At 48.9% G+C, this 18,325-nt stretch overlaps 1 protein-coding gene across 1 annotated transcript in view; it reads left to right on the top strand.

The window, feature by feature from the left end:
* The window catches only part of LOC147734766 (uncharacterized), a 225,695-nt gene that overhangs the window by 149,734 nt on the left and 57,636 nt on the right, over window positions 1-18,325 (top strand). Inside the window, exons 12-16 of the mRNA XM_086953045.1 lie at window positions 7,593-7,724; window positions 10,425-10,568; window positions 12,773-12,887; window positions 17,544-17,572; window positions 18,176-18,319. Of these exons, the coding sequence (XP_086809171.1) occupies window positions 7,593-7,724; window positions 10,425-10,568; window positions 12,773-12,887; window positions 17,544-17,572; window positions 18,176-18,319 (564 nt within the window). The remainder of the gene's footprint in view (window positions 1-7,592; window positions 7,725-10,424; window positions 10,569-12,772; window positions 12,888-17,543; window positions 17,573-18,175; window positions 18,320-18,325) is intronic.

An 18,325-nucleotide genomic window follows, 5' to 3' on the forward strand; every position in this document is an offset into this window, starting at 1 on the left:
ATGGTGGTGCCTGCTCCATGGAAGATGTGGTGCGGGTATGGGAGGGGGCTCTGGAGTGGATGCTCTTCATGGTCTTGAGAATGTCGTCTGTGGTGAGTGGTGTCCTTTTGATCAGGATCTGTTGGGATGCCGCGTGGTTGGGTGCTGTGGTGTCAGGCTTGGTGGGAGGGTCTTGGGTGTCGAAGCTGTCATAGAGCTGCCTGATCTTGTGGTGTAAGAAATCACCGAGTCTTGGGAGGATGGGACTTCCATGGTCTTGCTGTTGGGCCTGGCAAGCTCCTTAACGATGGCGAAGAGTTCTTTACTGTTGCATGCGTTAGCGTTTGTTCTGTCCTGGAGGGCCTTTTTCTTTGTGGTTTTGAGGAGAAGGTGGTGTGCGGTGATTGCGGCTTTGAAGGTTGTGTGGGTTTCCGGGGATTTGTTGTTCCTTCATTTCTTTGCTAGTCGTCTGCAGGTGCATCTGAACTCGTGGAGGGTGGGAGTAAACTAGCTGGCTTTCTTGAAGTGTTTCTTGTTGTGAACCTTCTTGAGGGGTGCCAGAGTGTCGGCGTAGTTGGAGATCGATCGGTGGAGGTTGCGTGCTGCAGTATTGACGTCAGCGATGTGTTAGTGCTGAGGGAGGCGATGAGCTGTTCTTCAGTGACCTTGTTCCAGCTATGGCCGTGTGGGGGTGTTGAAGGCATTGATGTACGTTGGGTTTGGTGAAGGTGAAGAGCATGCAGTGGTGGTCGGTCCAGAGGAGTTTGGTGGTGTGGTTGTAGTTGACATTTCCGCTGGTGGAGAAGATGGGCTTGAGCGTGTATCCTGCTGCGTGGGTTGGAACAGTGACTAGATGCTTGAGTCCTACATTGCGAGGTTCTTCAGAAAGGATGCAGTGTTCTGGTCATTGGGCATGTCCATGTGAAAGTTGAAGTCAGCAAGTAGAATCTAATCGGTGGATGCGAGAGCCTGTGGGGTGATGATGTTGATGACTGCTTCGGTGAAGGGTGGGCGGGGGCCAGGTGGTCTGTAGACGAGTGAGCCGTGGAGGGTTGGTGTTGGAGTTGGTCTGGATCTGGAAGTGGAGGTGTTCCTTTGTTGTTCTTGAGTCGTCCGAGTGGGTGGTCAGGTGGAGGGCGTTTTTGTGGACGATGCCTCCTCCTGGTCAGTTGGTGTGGTCCTTGCGGTAATCGTGGATGGCTGTGGCGATGTCCGGGCCAGCGTTTGTCCAGGTTTCCATGAGGAAGGGGATGTCTGGAGAGATGGAGTCGAGGAGGTCCCATATTTCTGTGGCGTGTATGTGGAGAGAGTGCACGTTGAGGAGGATACAGCTGAGCCTGTCAGGTCCTCTGTTGGTCAGTTGGGTGGCATGAAGAGCCGGAGTGCGGCGGTGCGCCATGGTGGGACAAGGTGCAGCTGCACTTTCGGCAGGAGATGGGTCCTTGGGTGCTCCTCGGATGAAGCAAGGTGGCAGGTGGCAAGGAGTCCGGAGTCGAGGGCGAGGAGGGTACTGGCGATATATCAAAGAAGGTCTGAGGACTAGGATTTGTGGTGCTGGGTGCAGTCCAGGTGCAGACGGGCTTTTCTTTGGCGTGGCTCAGGCGCGCCTGCTGCACGGCTGCCATAAAGAGTGTGCAGGGGAGGCTAGACAGCTGGGAGGCAGGGAGCGGGAAAGTGGAACTGGTTAGGGGCAGGACCACGGGAAATGCAGCAGCAGGGGCAAGCGTGGCAAAGGACACAAGAGGAAAAAGTGCAAGAAGGGTGAAAAGGACAGAAAGAAAAGGTAGAAAAAGCTGGAAAAAAGCAGAAGAAAAAGAGAGAGGCAGAGGGCTGTCCAGAAGCAGAGCACTGACACTCTACTACTAGACCACCGGGGATGAGGTGCAGGCGAGTGTCTTCGGGTAGAGGAGGGCGTCGACCCACAGACCTGAGGGTCAGTAGATCAGCAGCAGGGAGCTTGGGGGCTGCAGCTACCAGGCGGAGCTGTGCAAGGAAGGGAGCAGTCCACTGAAAGGTCACCTTCACTACACAGCGGCTACCGTTAAGCAGTGTGCGGGGGCTGGACAGCTGTGAAGTGGAAAACGTGGGGAGCGGGAAAGTGGAAGTGAAGGGGGGTAGGCTGCCGGGGATCTCAGGCGAAGGGGTAACTTCAGCAAAGTGCACAAGAGAAAATAGAGGAAAAAAATGCAAGAAAGGTGAATGGGACGGAAAGAAAATTCAGAAAAAGCAGGAAAAAAACAGAAAAACAAAGAGACAGAAAGTAGTCAAGCAGCAGAGCAGTAACACTCTACCACTACCAGAGCAGTGACGCTCTACCACTATTTTTCCTCACCAGGTATGAGGGAAAATAGTAGTAAAGGCAGAAGAAAACAGTGAGAAAAGCACAAAAAGCTGAAAAAAAGACAGAGGGTAGTCCAACAGCAGACCAGAGATGATCTACCACTAGACCATCAGGGATGAGGCGCAGGCAGGTGCCTGCGGGTGTAGGAGGCCTCGAACGAAAGGTCAGTGGACACCTGCACACGTGTCTGCTCTCTTCGGGCCCAAGGGGGAATCAAAAGTGCATGACACCAAGGAGAGGCATGTACCCATCCCAAGATCTTCTTAGGAGGATCCATAATCTACAGTAGGCAGTGACCAGCTGAAATATCATGAAGCCAAAACAGTCTCCCCAACTGGAGCAGAGCACCCCACAGGACCAATCGCCCAGCCTAAGCAGCCATGCAAGAATACAGTGACTGACACAAGACAACACAGGCAGGTACCAGGTCCCTGATCTCTGAAGTGCACAAAACATCCCTACAGGGAAGCCACAATGGACCTACAGAAAATATGCCACCCCCACATCGGTACTATGCACTCAACACAGTCAAAGTAGACTGTGGTAACTGTACATGATGCAGGGCCAAGAGTTGTAACCAGAGATGCACCATAAACGGAGACCAAGAGAATGGCAGCCAACTACGAAAGGCCCCCTGACAGGTTCCACCTACAGAAGCTAAATACTAAATAAGTGGGAAAAGCAGGAAAGTAACTCAAAGAATTTGATATCCACCGGCAACCCAGGGACCAACCACAAGACTATGAAACAAGAAGAAATATGGAACGACCTCCCATTCCACTTCGGAGCCTCCTTCTCTCTTCTTGCATTCTGCAAGAAGCAGAAGACCTGGCTTTTCAATTAACCAACCTGCCATAGGCAAGCCTAGGCACACACCTGTTCAGCGCCCAGGATATCCTCATGAGTGATAGTGAGTTTTACAAATACACATAACATAACCAACAACGCAAGTCAAAAATCTAAAACCATGAAATGGGAGGGAGGCCCATAGACGTCAGTTTGGTGTACAGCATCACCCAACAGAGACCAGGCTGCAGGAAATGCAGAGACCACTCGGAAACCTATATTGGTGCTACTAAAAACTCATTGTATTAACAACAGAAGGCACAAGTCTGAAACGATCCAAAAAATGACCAGCAGGTCATACAAGGCATCAGAAAAGACTGCTGAGCTTTATAAGTCAACTGGCAGGGATCTGCCATTAGTCTGCATGAACATATGCAATCTTGGGCTAAACCAAAATCAAAGAGCCCTAGCCTACCCAGCTGGAACAGGCCAATCTGGTTAACATGAACCAGTACAAGAGACAGTACAGTACCCGAAACCACCGTAAAGGTGCAAGAGCCACAGACCTGCTGATCCTGAAAAAGCACAGTGCCTCCATGATCTCCTAAGAGAAACATGAAGAAGTCGGAAAGGTCCAAAGAAACACAGTCATCATGAAAACCATTTAAATTGGCTCTTTCAGACAGTTATACCAACAACTAATGAGTGAACCGACCGCGAAGAATACACAGGAACCAATTGGCAGTAGAGCACCAGGACATCCAAAGGTAGGCTTGGGCAATACCAAACCAAAGTGTACACCAGAGCTGGACACATCAGGGCGAAGTCAGGCAAGCATACCTGTAGACCCAAAGGGCTGATACAAGAGAAAATGAAGGCTATTCTAATATAGCGCTTGACAGTTAGACATGGGAGGCAAACAGATCCTAACATTGAACCAACAAAGAGACCCTTAACAAGGCACAGGAACAAAGTGCTAGCAGGACATAAACCTCAACCGACTGACCGAGAGGCAGAAACTCAACCCAGATGCCCGATGTAGCTCTCTGAAATAAGAGGCAGCAATTTCATGACACAGGGTCAGAGCAAAACATTAACATTAAAGTGGTGCCAGATGTGGCCAGGGATGTCCCAGAACATGCTCAGCACAGAAAAACTTAAAAACAGTGAGGAGTTCAGGCCCAACGTAGTCTGGTCCCAAACTTCCAATCTACAGCCGGCCAGCCACACCTATCAGTTCAAAAGGCATACCACAGAAAAATAACTGGTAGCACTCACCTATAAAAACATCTCACCACTGCTGAGAGTTGCAGATACTCTCTCAAATAAACAAAAGAAGGGCAAGAACTCTGTGTCAAAAAGGACCTACCTATGAAAACACAACAAGGGCACAGAGGGGAACACACACACAAGGCACTGATTCAGATACAGTCAGCTGCTAAAGGAGCACCAGAGGCACCAGGAAGAATCCAACACCATAAATGCCCTTAGAGCCCAAGAGCACCATAGAAAATAACCAAGCCCCACAAATGCAAGGCCACCTAACTGAAGTCATGGAAAATGTGGTGAAATTAAGATTGGCGCCAAAACAAAAAGGCCACTGGTTAGCGGCACGCAACTAGGATGACAAAGAATAGGCCACCCTCAGAAACAACAAAGGCACCCAACAGATCCAAGCACCAAAGTAGGGGGGGGGGAACTATACTTGTCAAAGGTATATAAGATACTGCACACATCGAGTAAACCTGTGCAAGACAAACAACACACCAGGAGCAAGGAATAGTCATAAAATGAGCATGAAGCGGAACCGGTGTATTAAATAGAAAATCTCTGCTACAAACAATATTACATTGCAAGTGTCATGATTATCTGGGCTTGACCTACAGGCCATACGAGCAATGTGAGGATCCAATTAGCCGGCCTAACACATGCATAGGAAAGCCCGGAAACCTTTATCCCATCTGAAGAGGCGCCATCCATGCCCAAAAGAAGACAGTCTTCTACAGCCCCATCAGCCAGGATGCATGGCTGCAATAGTGTAAACACTGCCTCATGCCACAATGTGGGAGAATTATAAAAACCAGTATACGCCAATCCTGTCAAGCCAGGTTAATGTCTCAAATAAGAGCAAACAACGCCTGATGTTGATAGGCATCAGGGTCATTATACTATCCACCTAAACTTCCACCTCAACAGTCTAGAGTTGTATTTCTCTTCCCCTACTTCTCTCTTCTAACTATATGCTACCCATCTCTTTCTCAAAGCCTCCCTGTACTCTCCCTGTCATCTCTCGACCCTTTCCTCTCTTTCATGTCCATATCATGTCTTCACTTCTCTCTCATCTACGTAATCTGTTCTTTCTGACATCATACCTTCTGCCCCTTTTCTATCTCCTCCCTATTCCCTTATGCTTGTTTTCTTATTTCTCTTTAATCCTTCCTTACTGTGCCCTTCTCTCGCCTTTTCCTCTCACTACTTCCTATGACATTGTCCTTTTTCCTGCCTTTCCTCTCTGTCCTCCATTTCTCCTTTATGCTATCCACCTCCATAACTCATCTCATTCTATTTTTCTCCATGCCCTTTCCAGGTATGCCATCTCACTCAACATATCATATTGTCCCTTTATCTTTTTCCCCTATAGTGCCTTTCTTTTCAACCCTCCTCTTTCTTTGCATCATTTTTCTTCTTCAAACCTTTTGTCATTTCTTCTACCATGCCTCTTCTTTCTTTCGACAAATGTTATCATTAATAACATGTTTCCCCATTTTTTCTCTTCAAGGCTCACCCTTGCTTCTTGACACCTCCTGCAGCCCCACAGAATAAACACAGAATGCCAAGTTCCAGTAAGGTACTGGTGAAGAAACTTTCTGAAAAGTCCTGTTAAATAAACCGCAGGCAATACACATCTTCACCCTTGGCCCCCTCACACCTCCTTGCTGAACGACTGATAGCTAAGCCCCTGGACTGAATGCAAGGCACAAGTTGAGATATGTTGGCTCATGAATCAAGAGAGACCGTTTGGAAGAAGCCATGTATGGCTTTCAAGACTAGTATTGGTAGTCTGTGAAGAATCTCTGCTTAGTTGACATCCATCCAATTTTATGCTGGTCTGCGGTAGCAGTGTCTGGAAAGATTGTGTATGGTCCTCTGGGTAAGGCTTGCTAGGGATAGGTCAGGAGATCTTTGCACATATAGTCTGGGCTACCAAAATCTCAAATATCTGTGGGGCCGAACCTAGTAGATCCCTCAAAGCGGGACACCCTAAATCTTAATGAAGGCGTGATCCCTTGAGGGTTTTTGTTGAGACTCTTCACATTAGATGTTTATGTATTTATGAATTAATGAAGGCTCTACTTTGCTTTTAATACACATTTCGCCATTATTAAGAAAATGTCCTTTAAGATACTGAGGGATAGATGCTTAACATGAAAGGAGATGTTTAGGCTTCTGAGGACTCTGCCCACAATTTGCCAGGATTTCTTACCAAATATACAAGTGTCGTGAAGTGGCTGATTTCTCCTGCAGGGTTGGACTGTAAATCAGAATGAACATCTTTTTCACAAACTCTGGCTCAGTGTGATATTCCAAAATCCTAATGTTTTCAGTGTCTGCAAATTTTAAAATTTAGAATGCTGATATCATGACCTGAACCCGAAAAGAGCATGGCTTATGAAAAGGAATGAAAACTTCAGACATGTTTGTGGCTTTGCCAAAAATCACAAAAATTGTACATGGATTTGTGAGAGATTTTCTATCACGTACAGAAGAGAATCTTATGCAAAACCAGTTTGTCTACTATTAACAAACTATTGAGAAAGATGAATGGGAAATATCACTTAAGTAATATAGAAATGTCCATTCATATTAACTTACTATATCAGAATTGGACTGTTGAGCAGTTTAGGCACTATGGGCCCAATATACTAACAGACAGGTCCCATAAAGTGGTCTCAAACCATTGATACATACCACTGTAACTCGCAAGTCATGTCGCTCGGAATGGTTGGCAAACCCATTTTGGGAGTCAGAAAAGCTTTTCTGACTCATAAAATGGGTTTAGAAAATATGAAAAAAAGATTTGTAGTTGCAAAATCTACGATTTTATAAATAGCCGGTTTTCAAATTGCAAAATGGCTTTTGTACATCTGGCCCTACGGTAGCCCCACACCAGTTGAACATTTGCTGTACATTTTTCTGCAGATGAACAATATCTTATTTGACAGAAGACTTAAAAAAGGACAAAAGTGCATGGGCCAGTTTAGGATTGTGACGTAAAATAGTGGTAGTGGTGTAATGTGTATTACTAGAATGCAAAACAGAATGCATTATGTATCAAATGTACTGGTATTGCGTGGGTTGATTTGTATTGGTCTCTGAAATAAAAATTTAAAGAAAATGATGACTGGAAGGGATGGGTCAGCGGCATGGACTATGTGGGGCAATGATATGTTGTTGAGACTGCGATATAACCATGGTTTTCTTTCAGGAGATGCTGAAGGACAGAAGACAGAGCAATAGGTCCCATTCTGTGCCCAAGGAGCTGGACAGGCATCACATTTCTAAGAGTAGTGCTTCACGGGGCAGTGTGCGCTTCCCCCAGGAGATGGAGCCTGAGATTGTAAGTGGCAGAGATGGGGCCTCGTCTAGCATGACTAACCGCCATAATGATGCAGCACACTGTGGCACTTTGAGGATACTGAGCGACACCGCTATCGGTGGGGATGCTGCAGGACTATGTGCTCTGGGTGACAGTGAGGTGCTTCTTGGTGGAGTGAATGTTGTGGGGGTGCTGGCTGTGGAGTGGGGGAGGGGTTACGCGCTCTGATTGTGGGGAACGGTGCATGCATGTTATCTGAGGTTACTGCATAGGTGTTTGGTATGGCAGATGTGTATTCGAGTCCATCTGGAATGATGACCTACAGCGGATCATGCTCTATGGGACGGTATTGCAGTGGTGGCTGGGAACAAAGGCACGAGGGCTCCTGCTGTGGGCTTGGACATGTTGTATGTACCCTTGTATGAGATGATAGCTGCTTTTGGTGTGAGTGTGGGGGATAGTGTTGGAGAGTAGGTTGTGTTGGACTTAGGAGATCTGGCTGTGGTGGGTGGTGTAGAGTTGCAGGCTGGTTGTGGATGCTGCTGTAGTCGCAGTGCTGGCTGTAGGATATTTTACAGAAGGGAACATTTTATGAAGCTCATGTGAAGGCTGGCACCTCCCTTGTTTGATGGGTGGCACCTCCCTTGTTTGATGGGTGGCACCTCCCTTGTTTGATGGGTGGCACCTCCCTTGTTTGATGGGTGGCACCTCCCTTGTTTGATGGGTGGCACCTCCCTTGTTTGATGGGTGGCACCTCCCTTGTTTGATGGGTGGCATTTCCCTTGTTTGATGGCTGGCATCTCCCTTGTTTGATGGCTGGCACCTCCCTTGTTTGATGGCTGGCACCTCCCTTGTTTGATGGCTGGCACCTCCCTTGTTTGATGGCTGGCACCTCCCTTGTTTGATGGCTGTCACCTCCCTTATTTGATAGCTGGCACCTCCCTTGCTTGATGGGTGGCACCTCCCTTGTTTGATGGGTGGCACCTTCCTTGTTTGATGGGTGGCACCTTCCTTGTTTGATGGCTGGCACCTCCCTTGTTTGATGGCTGACACTTCCCTTGTTTGATGGCTGGCACCTCCCTTGTTTGATGGGTGGCACCTCCCTTGTTTGATGGCTGGCACCTCCCTTGTGTGATGGCTGGCACCTCCCTTGTTTGATGGCTGGCACCTCCCTTGTTAGATGGCTGGCACCTCCCTTGTGCGATGGCTGGCACCTCCCTTGTTTGATGGGTGGCACCTCCCTTGTTTGATGGCTGGCACCTCCCTTGTTTGATGGCTGGCACCTCCCTTGTTTGATGGCTGGCACCTCCCTTGTGTGATAGCTGACACCTCCCTTGTTTGATGGCTGGCACCTCCCTTGTTTGATGGCTGGCACCTCCCTTGTGTGATGGCTGGCACCTCCCTTGTTTGATGGCTGGCACCTCCCTTGTTTGATGGCTGGCACCTCCCTTGTGTGATGGCTGGCACCTCCCTTGTTTGATGGCTGGCACCTCCCTTGTTTGATGGCTGGCACCTCCCTTGTTTGATGGGTGGCACCTCCCTTGTTTGATGGGTGGCACCTCCCTTGTTTGATGGCTGGCATCTCCCTTGTTTGATGGCTGGCACCTCCCTTGTTTGATGGCTGGCACCTCCCTTGTTTGATGGCTGGCACCTCCCTTGTTTGATGGCTGGCACCTCCCTTATTTGATGGCTGGCACCTCCCTTATTTGATGGCTGGCACCTCCCTTGCTTGATGGGTGGCACCTCCCTTGTTTGATGGGTGGCACCTCCCTTGTTTGATGGGTGGCACCTCCCTTGTTTGATGGCTGGCATCTCCCTTGTTTGATGGCTGGCACCTCCCTTGTTTGATGGCTGGCACCTCCCTTGTTTGATGGCTGGCACCTCCCTTGTTTGATGGCTGGCACCTCCCTTGCTTGATGGGTGGCACCTCCCTTGTTTGATGGGTGGCACCTCCCTTGTTTGATGGGTGGCACCTTCCTTGTTTGATGGGTGGCACCTTCCTTGTTTGATGGCTGGCACCTCCCTTGTTTGATGGCTGGCACTTCCCTTGTTTGATGGCTGGCACCTCCCTTGTTTGATGGGTGGCACCTCCCTTGTTTGATGGCTGGCACCTCCCTTGTGTGATGGCTGGCACCTCCCTTGTTTGATGGCTGGCACCTCCCTTGTTTGATGGCTGGCACCTCCCTTGTTTGATGGCTGGCACCTCCCTTGTTAGATGGCTGGCACCTCCCTTGTGCGATGGCTGGCACCTCCCTTGTTTGATGGGTGGCACCTCCCTTGTTTGATGGCTGGCACCTCCCTTGTTTGATGGCTGGCACCTCCCTTGTTTGATGGCTGGCACCTCCCTTGTGTGATAGCTGACACCTCCCTTGTTTGATGGCTGGCACCTCCCTTGTTTGATGGCTGGCACCTCCCTTGTGTGATGGCTGGCACCTCCCTTGTTTGATGGGTGGCACCTCCCTTGTTTGATGGGTGGCACCTCCCTTGTTTGATGGGTGGCACCTCCCTTGTTTGATGGCTGGCACCTCCCTTGTTTGATGGCTGGCACCTCCCTTGTTTGATGGCTGGCACCTCCCTTGTTTGATGGCTGGCACCTCCCTTGTTTGATGGCTGGCACCTCCCTTGTTTGATGGCTGGCACCTCCCTTGTGTGATGGCTGGCACCTCCCTTGCTTGATGGCTGGCACCTCCCTTGTTTGATGGATACCTTTCTATTTTTCAGGAGATGTCTAGGAGTAGAAGGAGGAGCCCGGAACACCTGTCCACGTCAAAAGATGAGGAAGGGGAGAGCAATTTGCATCACTTTTCACCATATAAAGCCATGAAAGGAAGTTTACGTTTCTCCGGAGACATGGAGCAGGCCGGTGTAAGGGAATAACGCTGTGATGGGGACAGGAAACAATGTGGTGCATTTCAGTGGCACCTAAAAGCACTGTAATATGAGAATGCTGGTGGAGGATGATGGTATTCTGGCACTGGCCCAGGAATAACAGTTTAGAAGAATTGGCAAGGATATGGTGTAATTGTCCTGGTTATTAGGAATAATGTAGCAATGCTGTATGAGTGGGATTGCGTTCAAATGCTTAGGTTCGAAATATCCCAAGAAATATTTGTGAAAGTGGATTTATATTATCCAGCAGAAACATTTGCAGACTCTTTGCTTCAGCAGCCCAGATGGCAGCACCTTGCTAAAGTGCAGATAGGAAAAGCTGCAAGATGTTGTTTTATAGTAACCAACAACTACGACTCACATCATGAAGGCAACTTGTGTGTCTTTTCCAGCATCACCTTTCTTCACCGCTCCCCATGGTGCTCTAACGAAGGAGAGTCGAATCTTGACTCCTTTACTCCAGGCTTTTTTAATTGTGATTTTCGATCAACCATAAAACACAATATAAAATACACTGTAGAGAAATATACTTCAGTTAGATTTTCAAAGCAATACGTTTTTTATAAGGCAGTTCATAATTTGATTGGCCAACGCATCACTTGAATTTTCTTCAGTTAACAGTATCCCTGCAGACCCTCATAAAACTTAGCAACCAAGGAACTTCTTTGCCCCAAAGATTTGTCCTAGTCTTTTCTGCTGCTAAAGGGACCTTCCCTGTGCACTGACAGATTAGATGTTAATGTGACCTTGTTACCTTGAATAGCGTAGGTCTACAGGCTCGAAAGACGCAAACTAGGAGCCAGATTCACCTTGTCAAATAATGCCTAACCCTTGATAAAGCTCAGCGTGTGGCTCATAATGCCCAGTCCAATACTGCTCAACAGATTGCTCTCGAAGAATCTAGAGAGTCTAGTAGCTACTAGGGCATGGAAAGAGTTTCAGTGCAAAGAATTCCACCTCCTTTTGTCGTCCTGCTCTATTCTAATGCTAAATATTATTGGCAATGCCAGTAGGTCTCACCATTAGCAGGTATGTACCAATGTCTTCGCTTTGTTCTTGCTTTTTATGTATGTTTTTACAAGGACCTGGCAGCTGCAAAGACATAATGGGATGCTTGCTGTCCTTTACCTTTCTGACATGGCAGTCAGCCATGTTGGAACAGTAAGGGGAAAAGAAAGCCTAATTCGCTAACGTCGTGTCACATCTGTATGTAAGACCTAAAAGTGGTCAAAACTAACTTTGTACAAGTCTCTGAATGCAGGCCGGCCATAGGCTACAACCTGAGTGAACGAGCAGTGATGCCTCAGATTATATCTGCTTAGTCAAACACAGGGAAAATGGAACAAAGAGCAGTGCCTCCTGATTCAGCAATGAGGTCTCGTCGTGCATAATGAAGAGTGATCATGAACATAGGAACTCTACAAAACAACCCAGTAACATATTCTCTTCAACCTAAAGAGGAGTTGAATTTACAGAACCCCACACCCCTGTAACATAACCTGCTAGATAATACATTTAGCTATACATATTTTAAGAATATGCATCAACATCAATTGTTTGGTTCCAATCCCTGTAGCATATCTTAAAATATTCCCTGGGACCAGTGTAAAATGTGTTTGTCTGCGCTTCCACCAACTCAGATGTGTTTCTGTGTGTTGCATACAATTGATTAATGTGTCAAAGTTAAGTAAGGAAATGCTCTTATGCTCTTCAAGCCTTGCAGGCTTTCACACTATTGTATCTCCACATCTGCAGTGGGTGCAGCGGTAATCCGGGCTCCTGCTCTGACTTACCAACTCTGTCAGTCGGACATGGTCCACACTCTGCAGAAGGTGGGAGTTGGTGTTCCTGTCGTTGGGTGTGAGCGGTCTCTACACGGCAAACTTCGCCACATGATCGGAAGTGTCTTCAACTTCTTAGATGTCAGCCCTTGGTGTAGGTCACAAGGCCTGATGTATTCTTGCCAGTTCAAGAACTTCCTGAAGAGATCATTCTCTGAGGGGTCCAATGGATCAGTAGGAGCAGCGGCTGGATAAGTAGTATAGGGCAAGTGGTAGTTGGGTATGGTGTAAAAGCAATGCATGTGGGAGAATGTGCCTGAGCAGAGACTATTAAGGTGTTGTGAGGGCTGGCACAGTGGCACAAAAACCCTAATTGACATTTGTCCTTACATTTTGCAGGATGGCCAGAGGGGCAGAAAACAGGGTCCACAACACAAGTTCCAATCTAAGCTCAATGAGCGAGAAAGTGAGCAGGACATGTTTCACGTGCCAAAGACTAAAACTACCCAGGAAAGTCAAGTCAAGTCAAGTCAAAACATTTATATAGCGCACTACATACCCAGAGGGTTTCAAGGCGCTTAGGAAGGGGAGGTGGATTATTTGTCAAATATCCACGTTTTAAGCTGCTTTCTGAACGCTAGGTGATTCTGGGTGAGGCGAAGGTAAGCGGGGAGTGAGTTCCAAGTTTTGGCAGCCAGGTATGAGAAGGATCTGCCTCCCATGGTGGTCTTGTTGATGCGAGGTACAGTGGCGAAGGCTTGGCTGGAAGAGCGGAGTTGGCGGGAGGGGGTGTAGAAGGACAGTCGAGAGTTGAGGCAATCTGGTCCGATGTCGTAGAGTGATTTGTGTGCGTGGGTGAGCAGTCGGAAAGTGATCCTCTTATTGACGGGTAGCCAGTGGAGGTCTTTAAGGTGACCGGAGATGTGTTCGTTGCGTGGGATGTCTAATATGAGCCTGGCTGAGGCGTTTTGGATTCGTTGTAGTTTCTTCTGGAGTTTCGCGGTGGTACCTGCGTAGAGGGTGTTTCCGTAGTCCAGTCGGCTCGTGACTAGAGCGTGGGTGACTGTTTTCCTTGTTTCGGGGGGGATCCAGCGAAATGTTTTTCTGAGCATGCGAAGAATGTTAAAGCAGGAAGAGGATACGGCGCTGACTTGTCTGTTCATTGAGAGTGAAGAATCCAGGATGACGCCAAGGTTCCGTGCGTGGTCTGTCGGGATGGGTGCATTTCCGAGGGCTTCCGGCCACCAGGAGTCGTCCCATGCAGAGGGGGATTTACCTAAGATGAGGACTTCTGTTTTGTCTGAGTTCAGTTTCAGACGGCTTTGTTTCATCCATTCGGCGACTTCTTTCATTCCTTCGTGTAGGTTAGTTTTAGCGGTGCTGGGGTCCTTGGTGAGAGATAGGATCAGTTGAGTGTCATCCGCGTAAGAGATGATGTTGAGGTTGTGTTGGCGGGCGATGGCCGCGAGGGGGCTCATGTATACGTTGAAGAGGGTGGGACTGAGTGAGGATCCTTGTGGTACGCCGCAGATGATTTCGGAGGCCTCGGACTTGAATGGTGGGAGGCGGACTCTCTGGGTTCTTCCGGTGAGGAACGAGGTGATCCATTCCAGTGCCTTACCTTGGATTCCGATGTTTCTGAGGCGTTGTAAAAGGGTGCTGTGGCAGACTGTGTCGAAGGCTGCAGAGAGGTCGAGGAGGATGAGGGCGACTGTGTCTCCATTGTCCAGTAGAGTTCGAATGTCGTCTGTTGCTGCGATGAGGGCGGTCTCAGTGCTGTGTTTGGCTCGGAAGCCAGATTGTGAGGGGTCGAGTGATTTGTTGTCTTCGAGGAAGGCGGCGAGCTGGTTGTTGACAGCTTTCTCGATGACTTTGGCCGGGAATGGAAGAAGCGAGATGGGGCGGTAGTTTTTGAGTTCGGTGGGGTCTGCTGTTGGTTTTTTCAGAAGGGCGGTGAGTTCAGCGTGTTTCCAGTCTTCTGGGAAGGTAGCGGAGTTGAAGGAGCAGTTGATGACGTCTCGGAGGTGCGGAGCTATGACGGAGTCTGCTTTGTTGAAGATGTGGTGGGGGCATGGGTCTGTGGGGGATCCAGAGTGGATGGAATTCATCAGGCGGATGGTGTCCTCAGTGGAGATTGGGTTCCAGGCGTTAAGGGTGTTAACGGGGGGAAGATGGTCAGTTGATGGTAGGGTGGGTTGGCTTCCGGGTTGGTTGTCAAAGCTGTTGTGGATGTCAGCAATCTTGTTGTGGAAAAAAGAGGCTAGGGAATCGCAGAGGGTTTGAGAGGGGGTGATGTCGTTGGAGTTGGCCGAGGGGTTGGAAAATTCCTTGACGATGTTGAAAAGTTCCTTGCTGTTGTGGGCGTTGTTGTCAAGTCGATCTTTGAATGCTGTTTTCTTGGCTTTTCGGATCAGTTGGTGGTGAGTGCGGATGGCGCTTTTGAAGGCGTCCTTGTTGCTGGTGGATGGGTCTTTTTTCCAGGCCTTTTCAAGGGAGCGGCACAGTTTCTTGGATTTCTTGAGGTCGTCGTTGAACCATGAAGCCTTCTTGATGCCAAGTTTGTGTTGACGTTTTTTCAGTGGTGCTAAGGTTTCGGCGGTGTTGGATAACCAAAGGGTGAGGTTGGAGGCGGCTTCGTTGGCATTAGAAGAGAGGGCTGGGGAGGTTTGAAGGAGTGATGTGGAGATCTGCTCTGTGGTGATTTTGTTCCAGTTTCTTTGTAGAGTTGGTTGGAGGTGGATGATGGGTTTCGGCTTGTTGTAGGTGAAGTGAACGCAGCTGTGGTCAGTCCAGAGGAGATCTGTAGTGTGGCTGAAGGAGACATGGTTGCTGGAGGTGAAGATGGGATCGAGAGTGTGACCTGCGATGTGGGTGGGGGAGGTGACCAGTTGTTTAAGTCCGAGGTTGGCGAGGTTGTCTAAGAGGGTGGCGGTGTTGCGGTCGTTGCTCTTTTCAAGGTGGAAGTTGAGGTCTCCCAGAAGGATGTAGTCTTTGGAGGGGAGCGCGTGTGGGGTGATGAAGTCCGTGATGTCTTCACTGAATTTTGCGCGTGGTCCTGGTGGTCTGTAGAGGAGGGTGCCTCTGAGTGTGGTCTTGGGGTCGATGTGGATCTGGAAGTGAAGGTGTTCGGAGTTAGCGAGGTTGGCGTCGGAGCTGGTGGTGATGCGGATGGATTTCTTATGGACGATAGCGATTCCTCCTCCTGTATGGTCGGTGCGGTCCTTGCGAGTGATCTTATAGTCTTCAGGGATAGCGATGGCGATGTCAGGGGCGGAGGAAGCGTTCATCCATGTTTCCGTTAGGAAGGCGACGTCAGGAGAGATGGTGTCAAGTAGGTTCCAAAGGTCAATGGCGTGCCTGTGGAACGAGCGGGTGTTGAGAAGGATGCATTCTAGGTGGTTGGGGTCGGGAATCTGTGGTGTGGTCGCAGCGGAGATGTTGTCGGTGCCGCTAAATTTGCAGGAGAAGCAGGAGAACGGTCCATGGGTGCGTCCAGGAGCGGCTTGGACGCAGTTGGGGGAGCGGCCGGGGTTAAGGGCTAGGAGGGTGGCGGCATCGTAGGTAATGCGGGGGGGCTTGGCTGCGCGAGGGGCAGGGGGTCTGGCGCTGGGCGCGGTCCAGGCGCGGACGGGCGTAGACGGGCTTACCTTTGGCGCACCTTCGGCGTGGCCGTAGCGCGTGGACGCTGCGCGTTGGAACATCTGGCATTTAAAGGATAGTGGAGGGGGCGGAGCGTGGGCGGGTCAGCTGGGAGGCGGTAGCGGGGAGGCGGGGCAGGGGAGAGCACAACAACAAAATGGTGGGAGGGATAGGAATCGAAACCAACACAATACAATGCCAGCTATGAAGGAATGCACTGTAAGCAGTGAAAGCGCAAAGGACTGAATACTGCTACAAATATGTAAAAAGCGCTACCAAATGCAGCTACGTTAAAGCGCTACCCAAATGAGCAAAGCACACAGCACTATGAAATAACACGAAGGCTGATTGAAGGTGCCTCAGCTGTGGGCAAAAGCATTAACTTTTAAAGCGCTACCCAAATGAACAAAGCACACAGCACTATGAAATAACACGAAGGCTGATTGAAGGTGCCTCAGCTGTGGGCAAAAGCATTAACTTTTAAAGCGCTACCCAAATGAACAAAGCACACAGCACTATGAAATAACACGAAGGCTGATTGAAGGTGCCTCAGCTGTGGGCAAAAGCATTAACTTTTAAAGCGCTACCCAAATGAACAAAGCACACAGCACTATGAAATAACACGAAGGCTGATTGAAGGTGCCTCAGCTGTGGGCAAAAGCATTAACTTTTAAAGCGCTACCCAAATGAACAAAGCACACAGCACTATGAAATAACACGAAGGCTGATTGAAGGTGCCTCAGCTGTGGGCAAAAGCATTAACTTTTAAAGCGCCACCACAATGAGCAAAGCACAGAGCGCTAAGAGCTACGATACCACACACGAGGATTGCAGGCAGGAGCCAGGGAGCGTGGGGGAGCAACCGTTCGGGACGAGGTCCAGGCGGTCACAGTCTTCTCTTGGAGGTGGAGGACTCTCTGTTCGTGGGTGGGCGGGTCAGCTGGGAGGCGGTAGCGGGGAGGCGGGGCAGGGGAGAGCACAACAACAAAATGGTGGGAGGGATAGGAATCGAAACCAACACAATACAATGCCAGCTATGAAGGAATGCACTGTAAGCAGTGAAAGCGCAAAGGACTGAATACTGCTACAAATATGTAAAAAGCGCTACCAAATGCAGCTACGTTAAAGCGCTACCCAAATGAGCAAAGCACACAGCACTATGAAATAACACGAAGGCTGATTGAAGGTGCCTCAGCTGTGGGCAAAAGCATTAACTTTTAAAGCGCTACCCAAATGAACAAAGCACACAGCACTATGAAATAACACGAAGGCTGATTGAAGGTGCCTCAGCTGTGGGCAAAAGCATTAACTTTTAAAGCGCTACCCAAATGAACAAAGCACACAGCACTATGAAATAACACGAAGGCTGATTGAAGGTGCCTCAGCTGTGGGCAAAAGCATTAACTTTTAAAGCGCCACCACAATGAGCAAAGCACAGAGCGCTAAGAGCTACGATACCACACACGAGGATTGCAGGCAGGAGCCAGGGAGCGTGGGGGAGCAACCGTTCGGGACGAGGTCCAGGCGGTAGGTGGACATGCATCTCAGAAAACAGAGCAGGTGAGTACTAAAGGCTGAGACAGTGATTTTGTAAATTGAAGAGTGCTGGCTGTAGAGTGTGGTGCCGAAGTTTAGCTTTGGCAAATGGCATAAAAACCTTTGCTCAGTGCTAAGATATAAGAGCGATTGCAGAGGCAGATGGTAAGGCAGCACTGTGTGTCGGGGGCGGTATGTAAGAGTATCGTTAGCAAAAAAATCATGTGACAGAAATATTGTGTCCTAAATATCGCCTACAAAAAGTTGCTTGGTTGGATGACCTCAAATGGGGCCAATATGTTTGTAAACAATACTTAAGGCTTCATGTTTCTGTCAAAAGATATTTTGGTTACAATACTTTGGTACTGTACCCTGTGGGGATAGTGTAGCACTGCTGACTTTGAGTTGTTGGGTGCTAGTAGTAATGTGTTTTGGGTTGGTGAAGAACAGCTGGTTCTTGGGATAGTCTAGGACCCCTTCCTGTGAGAGATAGTGAGAATGCCAGGCTATTGAGGGTGTTGTAGGAGCTGTGGTTGTTCAGGATGCTGTTGCAGTGGTGACTTTAGTGAATTGTGTAGGTGCATTTACTGATGGGTGTGGGAGGTATATATTCCTTGTATGTTGCAGGATATCATAAGGAACAAAAGACAGAGCCCACAACATATGTCTCAAGGCGAAGATCGGAGCAGAGAGCAGAACCTGCGCCCCTCATCACCCCAGAAAGCTACACGGGGAAGTTCACTTTTCACCCAGGGAGTGGAGCAGGACATTGTAAGA

The sequence above is a fragment of the Lissotriton vulgaris genome, chromosome 1_2 (genome assembly GCF_964263255.1).
Source record: "Lissotriton vulgaris chromosome 1_2, aLisVul1.2, whole genome shotgun sequence".
In the NCBI taxonomy this organism is placed as follows: domain Eukaryota; kingdom Metazoa; phylum Chordata; class Amphibia; order Caudata; family Salamandridae; genus Lissotriton; species Lissotriton vulgaris.